The sequence below is a fragment of the Microplitis demolitor genome, chromosome 6 (assembly GCF_026212275.2).
Source record: "Microplitis demolitor isolate Queensland-Clemson2020A chromosome 6, iyMicDemo2.1a, whole genome shotgun sequence".
NCBI classification, from domain to species: domain Eukaryota; kingdom Metazoa; phylum Arthropoda; class Insecta; order Hymenoptera; family Braconidae; genus Microplitis; species Microplitis demolitor.
In genome coordinates, this window is record NC_068550.1 from 19,180,129 (window position 1) to 19,200,230 (window position 20,102).

A 20,102-nucleotide genomic window follows, 5' to 3' on the forward strand; every position below is an offset into this window, starting at 1 on the left:
ATACAAAATTTTAAATTCCAAATATCGGATTAGTGTTATTTTAATTTAAAATTTTCTGTTTACACTGAAAATTATTCAAAAAATTTAATTCTCAGATGTCTCAATTATGAATGATCTTTTTATTTTAAATTCTATTATATCTGACGATCAAGAGTAAGTTTAAAAATATTTAAATTTGAAGGTCAAGTAAAACAGTATTCTTTCCTGTTATAAGTGCCGTCAAATTTTTTGTCTTGATTACTTATCTGATTGCGTACCATATCTAAATTAAAAAGTAATTTCCAATTTTTGATCCCACGTGTTTGAATTAACGAGTAATTTTAAAATTTTTAATCCCACGTTTATGAATTAGAATTTGAGAAATTTTAAACCCACGTGTCGATTTAAAATCTAATTTTTAAATTTTTAATTTGACTTGTCTGATTAAAAATGAGTTTTTCGATTTTAAATCCCACGTGTGTACATTTAAATTATTTTTTAAATTTTGAATCGTTCGCGCCGAATTAAATATCAATTTTTAAATTTTGAATCCCGCGTCTCTGGATTAAGATTAATTTTTTAATATTTAATCTGACGTTTCTGGATTAAAATTAATTTTTGTATTAAAGTTGTTGAATTAAAAATTAATTTCGTAATTTTAATCGATAGAATTTGAATTACGGATTAAAAATTTAATTTGTAATTGCAAATATTCTCATTAAAGAATTCGCAACCTTGATTCTAACCTATTAGTACTGCAATGATCGGAGAGAGCCGAATATTTCCGAGTGAACTCGAATTTGATAAATTTTTGATAAAATTACCATGCTGTGTAATACAACGTATACACATTCTGGGTAATTTTTAATAAAAAATTCTCTGCGTATAGTTTATAATTTTGACATTTTTAATCGAGGCTTATAACGGGCTTTCTTTTACAAATTAGACTGGTTAAGCGTAATTTTATAAATTAAAAAAAAAAATGAATTAAAAAATAAAATTTCTTCCATATCTCAGTACCGGTGATCCGAATCTGGCAGCCCTAAAAGCAGAACAAGCAGCAGCAGCCGCTAATGCAAATTCAAATTCAGCAGACAACGTGGCATCTCATCCGCCCCCAGAAGAAACGACACCTCGAGGTTTGAATAATTGGCGGGAAGCAACAGCGCGGGCTCATACATCAGCTCAATTGGCAATGGCCCTCTACATGCTCGAAGCTAGCATCGCATGGGACAAAAGCATCATGAAGGCTGTGAGTTTAACACCAGCTAGAAACTCAGTCTGCATAAAACTACGAAATCGCTGCGTCTCACTCAAAGCTACAAATCAATACAATCAACTATTGACCACTTCTCAAAGCTCTGTGGGTATTCGCACTAACTTACTAACAGAATTCGTATCATTTTTATTCAAATCCACACGTAATAATATTAACATACACAATAAACTAACACACACTAAACAAAACATCCTTCTTTCTAAATGTCATTTACTATTTGCTTAAATTATCTTATGAGTGAGAAGATGAACAGCGATCTGAGTTTTTATTAATTAATTAATTCAATTACTTGTCCTCATTTCCGGTACACAATTTTATTTATTCTTACAGAATTGCCAATTTTGTCATAGTGGTGATAATGAAGATCAACTGTTGCTTTGCGATGGTTGTGATCGCGGCTATCATACTTATTGCTTCCGTCCAAAAATGGAAAATATTCCTGATGGTGATTGGTTAGTAACGACAGTTAAACTTTACTACTTCAAATTGATCGTAGCTGATCTTTTTAAATAATCGGTTTAAATTTTAGATTAAGGGCATTCTTAGACAATAATCTCCACTTTTCAAAAATATTCAATGACCTTGAACTGCTATAACCGAATCAAAATTTTATCAATTAATTAAAAAGAAACTAAAGCATTAATTGGAAAAAAGAACAAAATTATAATTTCGCTGCAGTGTGAATTAAAAAAAAATTACTTACAATTGTTATCGAGTGGGAGTTGAAAGAAATTCGGAAAATAAACCAGTAAAAGTTTCATGTCAATTTAATAATTTTATACTCGGAAAAAAGTATAGAAAACATTACAATACTATAGTAAAATTTACTAAAAGATATGAAACAATGCATTCTGTATTGTAATTATTACTAAACGTTTAGTAAAATTTGATAATTAATAATAATTACATAATAAGATATTCAAAATTACTATGCGTAAGGTATTTTTTGCTAAGACGATTATATTTTTTACTATTTGTATAGTAAATTTTACTACAAGTACTATTAATAAATACAAATTTAAGAAAGTTAATTTTCTAATACAATATAGGATTTGTTACTATACAAAATATTAAAAATTACTGTACGCTATGTATTTTTTACTAACATGATTATATTTTGTTACTATTTGTATAGTAAATTCTACTATGTATATATAAAATTAAAAGTTGGTGGGGATAGAATATACAAATGTGTATTACAAGTTCTGAAACTTTTGTCCAAAGGAGACTTCGGGCCGTCAGACATAGGAAAGGACTCGCGCGTGGGGGATCAGGGTTCGAATCTCGGTTGAAACAAGTGGTATTTTAAAAAACAAAAATCGACACCAACTCCAATACAGATAACATAAATAACAATAATAATCAAAATGATAGCAATAATAATAATAAAAAGTTAAAAGCTAATAAAAAATTGAATTTATTTGTTTCCATTCTGATATAGTAAAATTTACTAAACAAGGATAGTAAAATTTACTGAATATAACTAAAAATGAGAATATGCAATATAGGAGATTCTTCATAACCAGTATATGAGAAATTACTAAACAACTTGTAAAATATGCTTATCTGTTTATTAATTTTTCATATAAATCATAAGCGTTTCAAATTACTATCCAAATTTACTAATTATTCTCATATTTTTTAGTAAAATTGACTATTTTTTTTTCTCCGTGTACATACGGTTGAAAATCAAATTGAAATTAAACAGAATAACTTCCTAGAACCTCAAAACATCAAGATCTGTTAGAAATTCGATTTTCGGAAATCGGTCCGAAATCAATAACTTTTTTGTTTTTTGAAAGTTTTTAATTTTCTTATCGGGAAGTTAAAAACCGTTGTGAAAATCATTTCTAACAAAATTCGATGAAAAATCAAACATAAATATTAGTTTCCGATTGATACGAAAAGTATCTGATAAATTATTACTTTCCGAACGAACCCGGTCGAAACTTAATCGGAGTTTTCGAAAGTAGGGGAGAGTGGGGTCAATTGAACCAAAAATACTTTAACAATTTTTTTTATATGAATAAAAGCAAAATGATAACTTTTTTTTTTAGAAAATTATAATTTATTATACAGACTATCATTTCTCATAAGCACATAACTTAACAAATGATGAAAATTTTCAATAAATACGAAATTATATAACTGCATCAAATGGTTCAATCGTCCCCTGTGAGGGGGCAATTGAACCACTAGTCGGGAACAATTGAACCAAGAGTATTAGAACCACAAACGAATGACTTTAATGGATAACTTACTATTCATTACAGCTTAAAACTAAAATTACAACACTTCTAATAATATTTATTATTTTATATAACATTATATATTATAACAATCACTTTTAAAACTTCTGTCAATAGAATAATTTTTTTTCTTGGTTAGTTTAGCTTGTTTTCACATTCTGTCAAGATGCGCGCGCATGTCTGATGCTCACAGTGTGATTCGTGTGGTTCAACCGTCCCCGAGAGTACTGGTTCAATTGACCCCATAGGATTTTATTGAAATAATTAGTTTAAAAAAAAATATTCAAGAACTATTTTACTAGAAGTTAGAAATTTATGACTAATATATTTGAGAAGGTATTACAAAAAAAATTTTAAGATTACATTTGAAAATTAAAAAATTATTAAACAATTTGTCAAGAGCTGAAAAACAAAGTTCAGATGCCCAAAAACACAAAAATTTGAATTTTAAAAAATTAAATCATGATATTGATTCGAAATTTTGGTCAGACTAAGGTTTAGTGTATTAAAATATAATTCGAAAAGGACAATTCATTTTTCTATTTTTTTCGAGTTTTTAAACTTACTGGTTCAATTGATCCCACCCCTATATCGTCTTGGAAAATTATAATCGGATTTTATCGTAAATTTCAGAATGAAATCGGAAAAAAATGATTATTTTCCGATTGAATCTGATTTAAAAATTCCAATCTAATGAATTTTTTTTTTTTTATTAAATCCGATTGAATTCCAATCGGAATTTTTTCAATCAGGGGATGAGTGTTCAAGGTCATAAAATATTTTTAGAAAACTGAAAGCGGGCGTCTAAAAATGGCCATAATTTGGGTCACTGCCTCTCAAATCTTTTCAAATCCGTTATCTAAATAATATTTTATTTTCTTACATCTGATAACCATTTTTATCTATAGGTATTGCCACGAGTGTATGAATAAAGCAACTGGTGAAAGAAACTGCTTAGTATGTGGAAAAAGAATCGGAAAAAATTTAGTCCTCTGCGAGCTGTGTCCCAGGGCTTATCACACCGACTGTCACAATCCCGTGATGCCGAAGGTGCGTAATAAATAACAGCAACAATCTAACAGAATAATAAATATTAAATAAGAAATTTTGATTAAAGATGCCAAGAGGAAAATGGTATTGTTCAAATTGTCACAGTAAGCAACCGAAAAAGAGAAACAGCAGTCGTCGGAGTCATACCAAAGGAGGAGGCAACGTCAGAGACAGTGAAAGTTCTGATCATCCGCCCGCTAGGTGATTAATGTTTAAAAAAAAAACAAAAAAAAAACAACTTTGTCAGCTCGTTAATTAAAAAAGTTTTTTAAGAAAAAAAAAACTACAAAAGCCACTTACGAATATTAATAATAATAACAATAATAATAATAATAATAATTATAACAATAATAATAACAATTAATTTAATAATTATTTAACGAGCGCAATGGATAAGAAGCTGAAATTTGAATAAACGAAATTAAAAAAAAAAAAAAAGTATACATAAAGAATCTTCTACATCTATTGTGCTATTATATAACTTGTCAGACTGACAGCTTCGGAAAGTGATAACACTTAAAGTATCGTATGATCGTCGAACAAGTGCCTATTTTCTACAACAACCAGAAAATATTAAATGCGGGGTCAATCTTCCACATTGATGCTAAAAATGCAATTAATCATCAACTTAGACTGCGATGCTATTTGCATTTTTATTTATATAAATAAATAACAAACACCATAAATCGGTATAATGTATAATTTAAATTAATTTATTCTGTTAATTAAATTATTTATTTACGATAAATTTTAGTCTTAAACTAATAATTAATTGTCGAAACAAGTAATCACTTGATCTCAGGCATCTCCGGATTGTACGACTTAAGTTTTATTGATAAAAAATGAATAAATAAATTTAAAAAATAATAACCTACACCTAAGGAAGGTCTCGATGCTTATTTGAGCCAGTACACGCCTTGCCAAGCGCAAGATTTGTGCAATAACTGTTGTCTGTATTGTTTTGCGTCGTAGTCCAACGCCTTCGACAGCATCAAACACGAACGTAGAGGAGGCCAATCCCTCGGAAGCATCAACGCCAACGGCTTCGCCGCGTAAGGAGACTGGCAACAACAGGAATCTGACAAAGAAGCAACAGCGCGAGCTAGCGCCTTGTAAAATTTTGCTTGAACAGTTGGAACAGCAGGATGAGGCTTGGCCGTTTCTACTTCCTGTCAACACCAAACAGTTTCCGACTTATAAAAAAATCATCAAGACACCGATGGACTTGAGTAGCATCAAGAAAAAACTTCAAGATACTGCGTAAGTTTTAGATTTTTATTTTCACTGAGAGAAAAAAATTTCATTACAGTCATTATTTTTATTGTTTCTATAAAAACTCATCAGTAATTTGAGTTTAAAATTAAATTCATTGTTTTTATTTTAAGAAAATTATTGCGAGACTTTAATAATTAACTTCGTTAAGCAAATGTTTCGACAGTTTAGTTGATAAGTTTTCAAATTTATTACAAATGAAAACTTCAGAAAACCAATTATTTGGTTGAATAAAAAAAAAAGGAATTGAAGAAAGACATAAGGTAAAAGCACCCATTATTGACACTATAAGAATGTCTGTTATTGTTTGAATTTTTTAATCGTATTTAAAATTAATATAATCAACTTTTTTGCATTAGACGTTTTAATTGATGTCTCTACTTGTTTATTTAAATTAATTTACCTAGATAGCAATAAATCAAATAAAAAATATATTAATTTAATAGCAACAAGTCGAGTGTAGGTATTATTGACAGGGTAAAATAGTATCAGAGCCAACTATTGACATACCATGGATCCCATTATTGACAGATTTAATGCGCATGCGCAGCAGTTTATAAAAAATGATTAAAGACCACCGTCAATTAGATTCAAATTCATTATAAATATTTTAATTAAAAACGACAAAATACGATAATTACAATTAAAAATTCATCTAGGACACAGTTTTATTTTTTTATAAATTCGACAATACTATTCTTGCTTCGACAATTTTTTATTCCATGTTTTATTTATTATGAAATTACTAGACAGCGTGTTAACATAAATATATCGATATGTATGTTGAAAAGGTTTAATTACTTTAGTTTGTGGCCTGTCGCTAGTTGACACACGTGAATTTTTATGTACTGACTATTGACACCCAATATTTTCAAATGATAATTAAGATTTATCAGTCTAAATCAATGACTCTGGGGTTTTTTAGACTATAAATAACCTGAAACAATTTTTAATAATACACTTACATTAGAACTGTTTAAGGAAATCCGTTTCTAAAAATACAATCACTCTAAACGAAATTATTAAGAAATTCAAAACATTCTAGCGATGGTGGTCTACTCGGGAAAATGAATTTTTTTTACAGCGAATAATTTATTCCCGGAAATAAAATTGAACTATTTTTCCATTTAAAAATATCAAAAAATTGATAACAAGTATTGAGCAACGTGATTATTCATACAGTTAATTAAAAAATTAATAAATTAAAACAATATGTCAATAGTAGGGACCCTGTCTATAATGGGGGCTTTTACCTTAATTAAAAATAAAAAAAAATTCTTGCACTAAGAAATAAATTTGTTTTTATAACGAAACGAAATTTCTCATTGGTTCAGATAAAAATATATTAATTTTACCGAGAGCTACTTCTATAAAACTATTAAATATTTCAATTTTACTATTTAGTTGTGTAAATTAATAAGATGACAAACGTCGATGATTAACTTAAAAGCTTATTAAAAATATGATTTCCAAAAGTCGCAGTGGCTAAATGTCGTAGGTCTCGGGTAATAAGTCTCGGTTTGAATCTTAGGTCGGCTAAAATTATTTGTTTATAAAAATAATCATGGTGGCCACATTTGTGGAAAACCCGGAAACGTCAAGGAATTATATATATACTGGAAAAGGGAATTTCGTCATTAGAAAAATTTTTACTTTCTTTTTTTCTGACTGAAAACATCCGATAAATTTGTTTTTCTGCCAAAACTGATTGCGATCGTAAAAAAATTCTTAAAAAAAATTAGTTGAAATTGATTTTAGTAGCGAAAAAATGAAGCAGTTAAAAAAAAGACTTAGGAGAAACCAATCGTCGGGATCTTCAAGCTACTAACATGCGTATTGACAGTTAAAAAACCAAAAATAAAAGTATACATCAGTTTTGAACTAATAAATTTCAGTATAATTATTATTCGCGTACTTGACTAATAAGGTACCGGCGGGTAATAAGGCCTAGCTAAGGGAGATTTTGAATAGAATCGAAAATATTGCATTTAATTATCGAAATGTATCATTACTCTTTATTTCAATACATTAACGATAAAATGTAATCAAGTAATGGTAATTTTTACCATCAACAAACGAAAGTAGAGATGAATCATCACTTAAAATTAGCAACAATACGTTTTAAGAATCAGAAGACTAGATTGTTCTGTTCACCCGTATGAAAAAGCAATATATGAGCTTCAGTATAACTCAAAATATATGATGATTATATGGAATTATAAGAAGTCATATATGGAGCCATATACAAAATTTTGCCGAAATATTATATGATCTTATAATGTGCAACATATATATCGGTAATATATATTTTTTACTTGATAACTTATAAGTATTGCTTAGAATATTTTATACTATACTTTGTTATATGCTAAGATATACGACTTAATTATATGACTGACATATAATATTTATACATGTAAATATATAATTATATAAATATATGTTCACATATATTTGTATATATGTATTTAAATATATGATAGATTTATATACTTATTGATATATGATGTAAGCTATGATATTTTTAGTATTTTTATGTAGTTACATGATAACTACAACTATTTATATTTTTTTGTTCGTTTAATTTTTAGTATGAATATATATTTTAAATTATTTGTATAATAATATCGAAATTATCATAATATTTAAATTATAAGTTTATATATAAAACGAGAATATAATTTGAGATGTAATATCATGTGTATACAATTACATATATGACAAATTACATGGACTATCATAATATTGAAATTATAAATTAATTTATAATATGAAACATATGTTTCACGTTATAAATTAATATATAAAATGGACATATAATTTTTGATACAATATCACATGTATATAATCACACATATTATTAATGATATGGATTATTATAATATTAAACGTATAAATTATTATATATGATTAATTATATATTAATCAATGTTAATAATTTTGCCGCCATATATGTTCAGTTATTTACCATATATTTTGTCATATATTATCGACAGTATAAGATTTTTTCATACGGACAACAGCACTTGAAACTATCAGTATCCTTTTCAAGAGTCAGAAGACTAGATTGTTTTTTATAATTTCTTCTGCACTACGACATCGTATGACGGATGATGAAATACAAAAGACAGAAAACGTGGTATCGGGACTATAAATTTATCGTAAGATCTCTATGCAAGACCCTTCTACTAGAGTAGCCTTTAGCGGAGGCGGTTATTTTAAAAATCATTTCTGTCACTTAGGCCTTATTACCCGCGGGTATCTCAATTTATTAATATTCTATAAGATGTTTTTACTTATGAAATTTATTCTAGTGAAATGGAAGTGCATTTATACTTTATTATAGAGTAAGTTGTATGAAAACATAGATATGAAGCTGTAGCTAGAGGTCGTAATAAGTAGCGGCCACGCAATTTTTTGCCCGGGTAATTTTTCATATAACTCATAAGCGTTTCAAGATTACTATCCAAATTTACTAATTATTCTCATATTTTTTAGTAAAATCTACTATATTTTTTTCTCCGTGTACTAAGTTTGAAATAAATCAGTCATGTAGTTTTCAAATTGCAGTGATCACGGACTTCGAAAAAGTAGTTTCGAGAAAAATGCATTTAAAGTTTTCGAAGAAAAAAGTGATTTTTTTTTTTTCAACTTAGAGAAGAGTGAAGTCAGGGTTGCTCTGATTGACTTAAAATTTTGGGATTATGTTCTTGACATTTTTAATTACAAGAAAAGAAAAAAAAATCGATTAACATTAAATAAAAAAATTAATGTCTAATAATATTTTTTACACTAAATCACATTTTTTTTTTAGTACTCCGCAAGTAATTAAAAAAAAATAACTGCTTGGCACTAAGTAACTAAAATATTAAAATCCACTATTCTTGAAAATTCAAATTTTTTTCTCTCAGTGTTTAAAAAAGTTATTATTTTAAATTTATTAAATTATTATTATTTTATATTTTACTTTCTTTTTTTTATTATTTTTTTTTTTAGTTATAAATCTCGCGATGAATTCTGCGCTGATGTTAGACAAATGTTTATTAATTGTGAAGTATTCAATGAAGACGATAGTCCAGTGGGAAAAGCAGGGCATGCTATGAGAAACTTCTTCGAAAGCAGATGGATGGAAATCACCGGCACTCCACTACCTCCGCCGCCACCGCCATCGTCATCACAAACGCACAGCTGAGGACCGGGGAGATCGCGTAATACTTGTAACAGTTTTGCGCACTTTTATTATTAACACACATTTTTTTTTTCCCTAAAACATTTTACTTCCTTGTCTAAGTCACGTTTTAGTGACGTTTAATTGAATTTAAAAAAATCCGAGTTTTTTTTTCATTTTATACTGCGGTATCATTTTATTTTTATTTTGTTATAAAAATTTAAAAAAAAATTAAGAGATGCCAAATGGTCTTAATTAAGATCGTACGGGATATATTTATAATAATATTAGTAATTAACATATAAAAGAAAAAGGTCTTTGTACTTATTAATAAATAAATTCATTAGTTTGCCTAATTAACTATTAATTATTTTAAAAAGTTGTATTATAAAGGCTAAAAATGAATGACATTTAAATATTATATTGGTTAAAAAATATTTTACAAAATAAGTTTGTAAAAAATTTTTAAAATTATATGTATATATATATAAATATATATATATATATATATATATATATATATATATATATATATATATATATATATATATATATATAATAGATTCTAAATAGTATAATTGAATGAAAGTGCATATGGAATAAAAAAAAAAAAATGAAAAAAAAAAGATTAGGCATAAACTCATTGTAAGGTCTAGGATATTTATAATTAAGGATTACTACTAATTAATAAGATAATTAATGAATTTATTGTCTATCAATTTGAAGGGTAGGGATAGACATAAATCTGACTAATTATTAGTATTTTTATTTTTTCTTAAGTATAAATTTAATTGAATTTTATGACAATTGTAACTTATTTCATTGAGTATAAATTAGTAGCGTGAAATAAATGAAAAAATAAAGTTTTGCGGTACTTTTAATTATAAAACAATTAGAACAAATTTATTATTACTATTAATGATAATTTTCTTATGTTAATACATTATTTAAGTACATAATTAATGAATGGGAAAACAAAAACAGATATAATATCAATTAAAAAGCCTGATTAAAAACTCCGATTAAATTCGATTGGAAGTTTTTTAAGGAATCTGATTAAAAATTAATGAGAAATCAAAAAGAAAATTAATGTTTTTCGATTAAACCCGATTAGAATTTTACAATCAGATCAGGGCTGCAAATAGCGCATTAAATTTATAATTGCATTAGTGCTTCAATCAAATTTTTTTTATATTTCATAATCCAAAAACAACAAATTAAAAATTATTATTTAATTTTTAATTCAACATCTCTGAATTCAAAACAAATTTTTTGATTTTGAATCCTATATTTTTCAATTAAAAATTAAATTTTAAATTCTTAATTCGTAAAGTAGCATTAAAATGTAATGGCTTAGTTTTTAAATCTACGTTTTAAAATAAAACATTAAATGAACAATTTTAATTGAGAAAACCAGATTCGAAAATTTATTTCTAATCTCAAATTCCATATTTAATAATTGAAAAGTAAATCAAAAATTTTAATTAGCCATAGCTAAAGGGAATTCAAAAATTACATTCCGTTTTTTAATTTTCTATTATCATATCAAAAATTAAATAAAAAATTTTAAATTCCGAACATCGGATTAGTGTTATTTTAATTTTAAATTTTCTGTTTACACTGAAAATTATTTAAAAAATTTAATTCTCAGATGTCTCAACTATGAATGATCTTTTTATTTCAAATTCTATTATATCTGACGATCAAGAGTAAGTTTAAAAATATTTAAACTTGAAGGTCAAGTAAAACAGTATTCTTCCCTGTTATGAGTGCCGTCAAATCTTTTATCTTGATTACTTATCTAATTGCGTACCGTATCTATATTGAAAAGTAATTTCCAATTTTTGATCCCACGTGTTTGAATTAACAAGTAATTTTTTAATTTTTAATCCCACGTTTCTGAATTAGAATTAATTTTTTAAATTTTAAACCCACATGTCAATTCCAAAACTAATTTTTAAACTTTTAATTTGACTTGTCTGATTAAAAATTATTTTTTTGATTTTGAATCCCACGTGTGTACATTTGAATTAATTTTTAAATTTTGAATCCCGCGTCTCTGGATTAAAATTAATTTTTCAATTTTTCAATTAAAAATTAATTCCGTAATTTTAATCAATCTAATTTCAATTACGGATTAAAAATTTAATTTTTAATTGTAAATATTCTCATTAAAGAATTCGCAACCCTGAATCAGATTTAACCCTAGTCTTCAATCAGGGAACGCTTTGACTAACAATTTAAATGATCTCAAAAATTTTTAAATTTCCTCTCTATTTAATTGGTAGAATATTTATTTACAATATTCAATAAAAATTATTTTAAGAAATTTGTCACTCTATAATGAATAAGAATTTTTATTAAATGTGTTCATGAAATACTAGCGTTCTTTTTTCATTAATTGATTTTTAAAAGTTAACTTTTATTTAAAATAACACTTTCACTTTAAAATGCTGCATTTTGTTTAAAAATAAGTATCGATAGAACAGTGAGTGAAAAATTATGTAAATCTTGTATATACATAAATATTAACTGTAAAATATTAATGAAAAAATTTAACGTGAAAAAATTTTTTGTTTTAATTATTGATGTAAATTATTTACAAAAAAAATCAATATGACTCGTAGTGAGAATATTAATATTATCGACATTTTACGAATTCGTAGTGAATAATATTTAACTATATTAAAAATAAATAAATATTAAATATAAATATAGCAAGCGGTTTGCTGCAGGGTGCTTACAAATTAATTAAAAAATATCAAGTTATTTTTTTTTAATTTCAATCAATTAAATTTTAGCACAACTTTTTTTTTCTCACATTAAATTATTACCTGTGCAAAACAAAAAATTCGATCTGTCAAGCTTCGAAATAGGAGAAACTTTGAACTGTTGTCGAACTTTTTTTGAACTAGAAATACAAATATGACAAAATTATGGGATGGAGCTAGAAGCCAAAATAAAAATTTCATAAGGAAGTTACTAGAAAATTTTTAGTTTTTTACTAAATTACTCAAATATAAAAAAATCACTTTCAAAAAAAGTGAATTCCCGGGTCGAAAAATTAGATCTGTTTTAAAATAAATGATAAATTCAAATGTTTTTTCTTTAAATCAAGTTTATAAATCGTATTTATTTTATATAGGAATTTAATCGGTTTTTGCCTGTACTATTCCTTATCGATGCCAAAATCAGACTTATTTTCGTATGATATTTAGTCTGTTTTAAATCGGGTTTAGACTAAAAATAGATTTTTTTATTATAATTATTAGCCTGTGTTCAATTGTTTTTAAGGACAAAAACAGACTTTATTTTTTGTCTGCTTTTAATCGCTTTTAGATCAAAAATAGGACTTTTTATAAATATTAATAATAATAATAAGAATCTAGATTTATAAATTTATTTTTATTTTTCGGTATTTGAAACATGTTCATGTGTTTCTGTAATAAGATGTCACAAGAATTTTGATGTTTTCTAATGCTAAAATATTTTAAATTTCATCCAGTAAATAAGAAACATTTCTTGACATTTTAAGAGTTTTTTCCTCACTTTTATTCTATGCTATAAATATGCAGTCAAGACAACTAGAAATTAAGCTGTCAAACTTTCATTAACTACCGACATTTTTTAACAAAAGATACTAAGTAAATAGTAAACACAACATAATCAATTCTGTAGCCTAATATTTTTTTAACAAATATTGCCCATAAATAAAAATCTTCTAAGTCCTTGATTTAATCCAGTTTAGTCCTTGCAAATTTTCAGAACTGAAATTTGTAAAGTTCAAGAATTGATCTAGTTTTGTCTGCCTGTAACACAATTGTTTTTTAAAACAACAGGTCGAAGACAGCTTAAAATTTTTGTAAAAATTCAAAAACAGATCAAATAATCCAATTAGACTAAAATCGGATCAAATTTTTTGACCCGGAAATCAAAAATGACTTTCAAGAAAAGTTATCAGTATGAAAGTTTAAGATTCTTGGCTTTTTCAAGCTTTTTTTGAATTGCAAATAATTCTACTTGAATAGCAGAAATAATCAAAATTTACAATATTCCGATAGATCTCATGAGTTTGATAGTTCGAAAAAAGTTCAAAGAAATCTAACTTCCACAAACCTTCATATCGACAGAAACTAAAATTTAAAATTCTAGCTTTTTTTTAAAGTAATTTCTTTATATTTGAAAGAATTAGTAAAAAAATAAACAAATTCTCTGGTAACTTCCTTATGAAGTTTTTATTTTGTCTTCCAATTCAACCCGGGTTGAAAAATTTGATCTGATTTTAGTCTAACTGGACTATATGATCAGTTTTTGATCTTTTACAAAAATTTTAAGCTGTTTTCGACCTGTTGTTTTAAAATACAATTGTGTTACGGGCAGATAAAACTAGATTCATTCTTGAACTTTTAAAATTTTAGTTCTGAAAATTTGCAAGGACAAAACTGGATTTAATCATGGACTTAGAAGATTTTTATTTATGGGCAATATCTATAAAAAAAAAAATTAAGCGACAAAATTGATTGTTTTGTTTACTATTTTACTTAGTATCTTTTGTTAAAAAATGTCGGCAGTTAATGAAAGTTTGACAGCATAATTTCTAGTTGTCTTGACTGCATATTTATAGCATAGAATAAAAGTGAGGAAAAAACTCTTAAAATATCAAGAAATGTTTCTTATTTACTGGATGAAATTTAAAATATTTTAGCATTAGAAAACATCCAAATTCTTGTGACATCTTATTACAGAAGCGCATTAGCATTTTTTAAATACCAAAAAATTAAAATAAATTTATAAATTTAGATTATTATTATTATCATTATTTATATTTATAAAAAGTCCAGTTTTAAATCCAAAAGCGATTAAAAGCAGACTAAAAATTATAGTAAATAAAGTCTGTTTTTGTACTTAAAAACAATTAAGCACGGGCTTATAATTGTAATAAAAGTCTATTTTTAGTCTACACCCGATTTAAAACAGACTAAATATCATACGAAAATAAGTCTGATTTTGGCCTGGATAAGGAACAATACGGGTAAAAACAGATTAAATTCCTATATGAAATAAATACAATTTATAAACATGAATTAAAGAAAAAACATTTGAATTTATCATTTATTTTAAAACAGATCTAAATTTTTCGCCCGGGAATCCTATAATTTTGTCATATTCGTATTTCTATTAATGTTGAGGTATTACAAAAGTTCGAAATTGTCTCAAATTTTGACGTTTGCATTGAACTTTTTTTTTTTACACAGGTATTTTATTCAGTGTTTGAATTTCAAAATAAAAGCCATGTAAAATGAATTTTTCTTTACAATAATTAGAAAAAAAAAGAAAATAAATAAAAACTTTCTATTTTTATTTTGCATAAAAATTTTTTACAAATATACAAAATATTAAAAATAAATTGCTAAGGGGATTATACCGTCTCTATATCGACCGTCATTACATATTAAATTAACGACTTAAAGTATAGTCGGTTTAATTTTTAGATATCAAATAAATAAATAAAAAAAAAAAAGTGAAAAAATTTTTGTAAATTTTTCTTTATGGAAAAATAAAATACTTAAAAATAAATAACTACTGTAATAACGCTTTTTATACGAATTTTTAGTTGTAAAATACCGATAATGTAATGATTTAAAAATTAAGTTTAAAACAATTAGATTAATCAAACAATAGAATAGAGAATAATATTAGTAACATTTTACTGATAACAAAACAATAAAAGAAAATGATGAAAAGAATGGCTGCGAGATTAAGAATATTAGAAGGTAAAGAAATAAATTACGATAATTATTTATATTTTAATTGTGAGCTTTACACTTTAGTTTAACTCAACGCTATTTAAAGAACTTAATTAAATGTATTAAAATAATTAATAAAGTTTATGTGAAGCGTGGAAACTTTAGTTGTCACATCTCATATTATTTTAAACCCTTCAATTTGTTTTTTTGATACGAATTATTTATTAAGGGTCGGTGGAGAAGGGGGCTGTACTTAAGGTGAGAAAAGGGCCTGAGATACAAAAAAAAAAAAACATTTTTGTGATTTTTTTTTAAAGTAAGGTAAAAAAGCCCCCATTACTGACACTATAAGAATGTCTGTGATTGTTTGCAACAAGTTGAATGTAGGTATTATTGACAGGGTAAAATAGTATCAGAGTCAACTATTGACATACCGTGGATCCCATTATTGATAGATCTAATGCGCATACGCAGCAGTTTATAAAAAAATGATTAAAGACCACCGTCAATTAGGTTCAAATTAATTACAAATATTTTAATTAAAAACGACAAAACACGATAATTACAATTAAAAATTCATCTATGACAGTTTTATTTTTTTATAAATTCGACGACACTATTCGTGCTTCGAGAATTTTTTATTTAATGTTTTGTTTATTATGAAATTACTAAGCACAGTGTTAAAATAAATACATCGATATGTATGTTGAGAAGGTTTAATTACTTTAGTTTGTGGCCTGTCGCTAGTTGACACACGTGAATTTTTATGTACCGACTATTGACACCCGATATTTTTAAATGATAATTAAGATTTATCAGTCTAAATCAATGGTTCTGGGTTTATTTAAACTATAAATATCCTGAAACAATTTTTAATGATACACTTACATTAGAACTGTATAGAGAAATCCGTTTCTAAAAATACGATCACTCTAAACGAAATTATTAAGAAATTCAAAACATTCTAGCGATGGTGGTCTACTCGGGAAAATGAATTTTTTTTACAGCGAATAATTTATTCCCGGAAATAAAATTGAACTATTTTTCCATTTAAAAATATTAAAAAATTGATAACAAGTATTGAGCAACGTGATTATTCATACAGTTAATTAAAAAATTAATAAATTAAAACAATATGTCAATAGTAGGGACCCTGTCTATAATGGGGGCTTTTACCTTACCTTCTTTATTAAAATTCTTAAAATTCGTGACATTATTAAGCATCATTCCAAGAATATTCTGCTAAATTTTCATAAATAAATATTGAAAAACAAACCAGTGGTAGTAGGGAGAGAAGAGTCTCTTAAAAAAAAGTCTCCAATAGGCAGGATAATTAATGGCTGCTTCATTTGAAATCAAAAAATCAAAAAGATTTCTTTAGTACATGAGTTTATCTTGGATTTGAATGAAGAAATAAACAAAATATTAATTTTTTAGTTTTTAGTAAAGGTGCAATCGAAAATTCGGATTTTCCATTTGTTAAAAAATGTCGGCAGTTAATAAAAGTTTTGACAGCTTAATTTTTAGTTGTCTTGCCTACCCTCGCGGTTTTGATTCACCCTGGAAACACCCCGGGAACACGATGGAATCACGGTGGATCCACTGCGGTTACACGGTGGGTTTTTTGTCATTTTATCACCGTGATTCCACGGTGATTACACGGTGTACCCACCGTGATTCCACAGTCGTTACACGGTGTACCCACCGTGATTCTACAGTGGTTACACGGTGTACCCACCGTGATTCCACGTACACTCTGCGTCATCACCGTGGATACACTGTGGAATCTCGGTGAATACACCGTGGAATCAGGGTGGGTACACCGTCTTACCATCGTGAAAACACCATGTAACCACCGTGTATACACGGTGATAAAATGGCACAAACCCACCCTGTAACCACCCTGGATCCACCATGATTCTACGGTGTTTCCACTCCCAGGGTGTTTCCAGGCTGATTTAAAACCGTCAGGGTACACATTTATAGCATTGAATAAAAGTGATGAAAAAAATCATAAAATGTCAAGAAATTTTTCTTATTTACTGGATGAAATCAAAAATATTTTGGCAGTAGAAAACATCAAAATTCTTGTGACATCTTATTACGGAAGCGCATTATTATGTTTCAAATACCAAAAAATTGAAATAAATTTATAAATCTAGATTATTATTGTTATTATTTATATTTATAAAAAGTCCTGTTTTCGATCTAAAAGCGATTTAAAACAGACTAAAAATTATAGTAAATAAAGTCTGTTTTAGTCCTTCAAACCAATTGAACACAGGCAAATAATTATAACAAAAAAGTCTGTTTTTAGTCTAAACCCGAATTAAAACAGACTAAATATCGTATGAAAATAAGTCTAATTTTGGCCTCGGTAAGGAATAGTACGGGCGAATACAGATTAAATTCCTATATAAAGTAAATACGATTAATAAACTTGAATTAAAGAAAAAACATTTGAATTTATAATTTATCTCAAAACTGATCTAATTTTTTGACCCGGGCTTGTATGTGTATCAAATTTTAATATAAATAATAGCCGTTTGGTTGTATATTCAATGATCCTGGTTTGATATTAGTATCGAATATACTAATTTTAAGTCGAAAATAAACTATAAACTATTAAAATTTTGAGCATCATTTTTTTCCGTGCTTGAGAAACTCCAGAAAAAAAAGCAAATTTCAGAAAAGTAAATAATTATTTTAAATATTATAAAAAAAAACTTTTATTTATTATAAAAAAAACAATGCACTAATAGCGTTTTTCTTTTTCTACATGCGCGTAATTTTAATTTTTTTTTATAATTAAGTTATTGAAAAAAAAAAAAAAACAAACAGAAAGTTTTCAATTGTCTGCTAACTTTAGGATCATATTTTTAAATGTCAAAAATGATCTTTTTTTTACATAATTTTGGGAAGCCCCTTTGCCTCCTTGACCCTCTATAAGTCAATTTGAACGTAAAAGCTCATGCGCGGTTACTTTTTAACGCAGGGAGTGATGCAAATTCCCAATTGTGCAAAGTCCCACCTAGTTGGCAGCGTTATCATACGATACTAAACTATAGATGTTGATAAAAGCATTTCCAATTTTATCATGCGATGGTTACAGCTCTTCATTATCAATGAAAATTTTGATTTTAATTTTTGTTTGTAAATCTTTATTATCATTTATTAGATTTTTCTTTATTGCGATTATTAATGTAAAGAAAAAAAACTGAAAAATAATATTACATTATCGATAGACTTTATTTATAAAATAAAATACAGTACAGTAATAAAATATAACACTATTAACTTAATTTATATTGTTTCTTGTAATTTTTCATGGAATTCTTTAACTACCTGTTTCTTTACATCGAATTGATATATGGCATTAAATATAATGCTCCTATTTCTCGTTTTAACTACAAAAAGAAAAATAAATTAAAAGAATTTAATTATTGAATAAAATTAATATCTTAATCAATATTAGTTGGGATTCAATATATAATCAGGAAAACAGGTAATTTTCTTGGGTTACATGTGTAGTTGTATTTTTTTGTTCGTATAGGAAAAATTTCTATGTCAGCATATCAATAATAACTAAGCAAACATAGAAAAAGTTACATTTTTTTTTTTCTGTGTATAATTAGAAAAGTAAAATCTAGTAATTACACACTTTGTTCTACTCTGGTCATTGCTATATAGAATAAAACTTTTTTGAATGACGGCTTCAAAAATTGGACACCATTCTCATGAATGATTTCATATATATTTTCCTGTGTAACTATCACTCATAGAAAAATACAGTCTTCAGTAATTAAGCTTCTTGTGGCCGGTTCTAAAATAAGATGTATTTTAGAGTGAAATTTAGCATAATTTAACATACAAGTTTTTTTTTTTTTTCACGGAAAAAAATAAACTATATAAATTAAGAAACGACAAGTAATACAGTAATAAAGTGATCAGTAAATACTATCATTCTAAATAGTAATTCGTTAATTTATAAATTAAAACGTAAATAATTATAGGATGAATATGAAAATTTATTGTGTATGCAAGAAAAATTACTATTTGAACTTTAAAAATCGTAAGTGATACTTAGAAAATTGACGACACGTATTATAAAATTTATTATTTGGAATGCTAAAATTCTCTATATTGATACCCGGGATATAATTTCAAAAGCTAATTTTTAAAGTTTATTTTTTTCCGTGTTACAGTGGACAGTATTCATTAAATTGTTAATTTCTTTATTTACTTACCATTTTCAGTAACAAATTTTAAAGTTTCTTTGTAAACATATTTTAAATGATTGATAACCAATTCTATAAATTCGACAGCCGAGATACTTCCTTTTTTTACTTTTTCCCAAA

At 26.4% G+C, this 20,102-nt stretch overlaps 1 protein-coding gene across 8 annotated transcripts in view; it reads left to right on the forward strand.

Annotated features, from left to right (window-relative positions):
• The window catches only part of LOC103574240 (bromodomain adjacent to zinc finger domain protein 2B), a 109,279-nt gene extending 98,892 nt beyond the window's left edge, over positions 1-10,387 (forward strand). For 3 of the 8 annotated variants that reach the window (XM_053739721.1, XM_014443526.2, XM_014443528.2), the window contains 6 exons: positions 997-1,342; positions 1,589-1,710; positions 4,416-4,557; positions 4,625-4,758; positions 5,530-5,817; positions 9,826-10,386. In XM_053739721.1, coding sequence (XP_053595696.1) covers positions 997-1,342; positions 1,589-1,710; positions 4,416-4,557; positions 4,625-4,758; positions 5,530-5,817; positions 9,826-10,021 — 1,228 coding nt within the window. In that variant the 3' untranslated portion in view covers positions 10,022-10,386. Of the gene's footprint in view, positions 1-996; positions 1,343-1,588; positions 1,711-4,415; positions 4,558-4,624; positions 4,759-5,529; positions 5,818-9,825 lie in introns of all 8 variants that reach the window. The other 5 variants (XM_014443529.2, XM_014443530.2, XM_014443532.2 and 2 more) reach the window with 5 other exon arrangements.
• Positions 10,388-20,102: the final 9,715 nt, after the last annotated feature.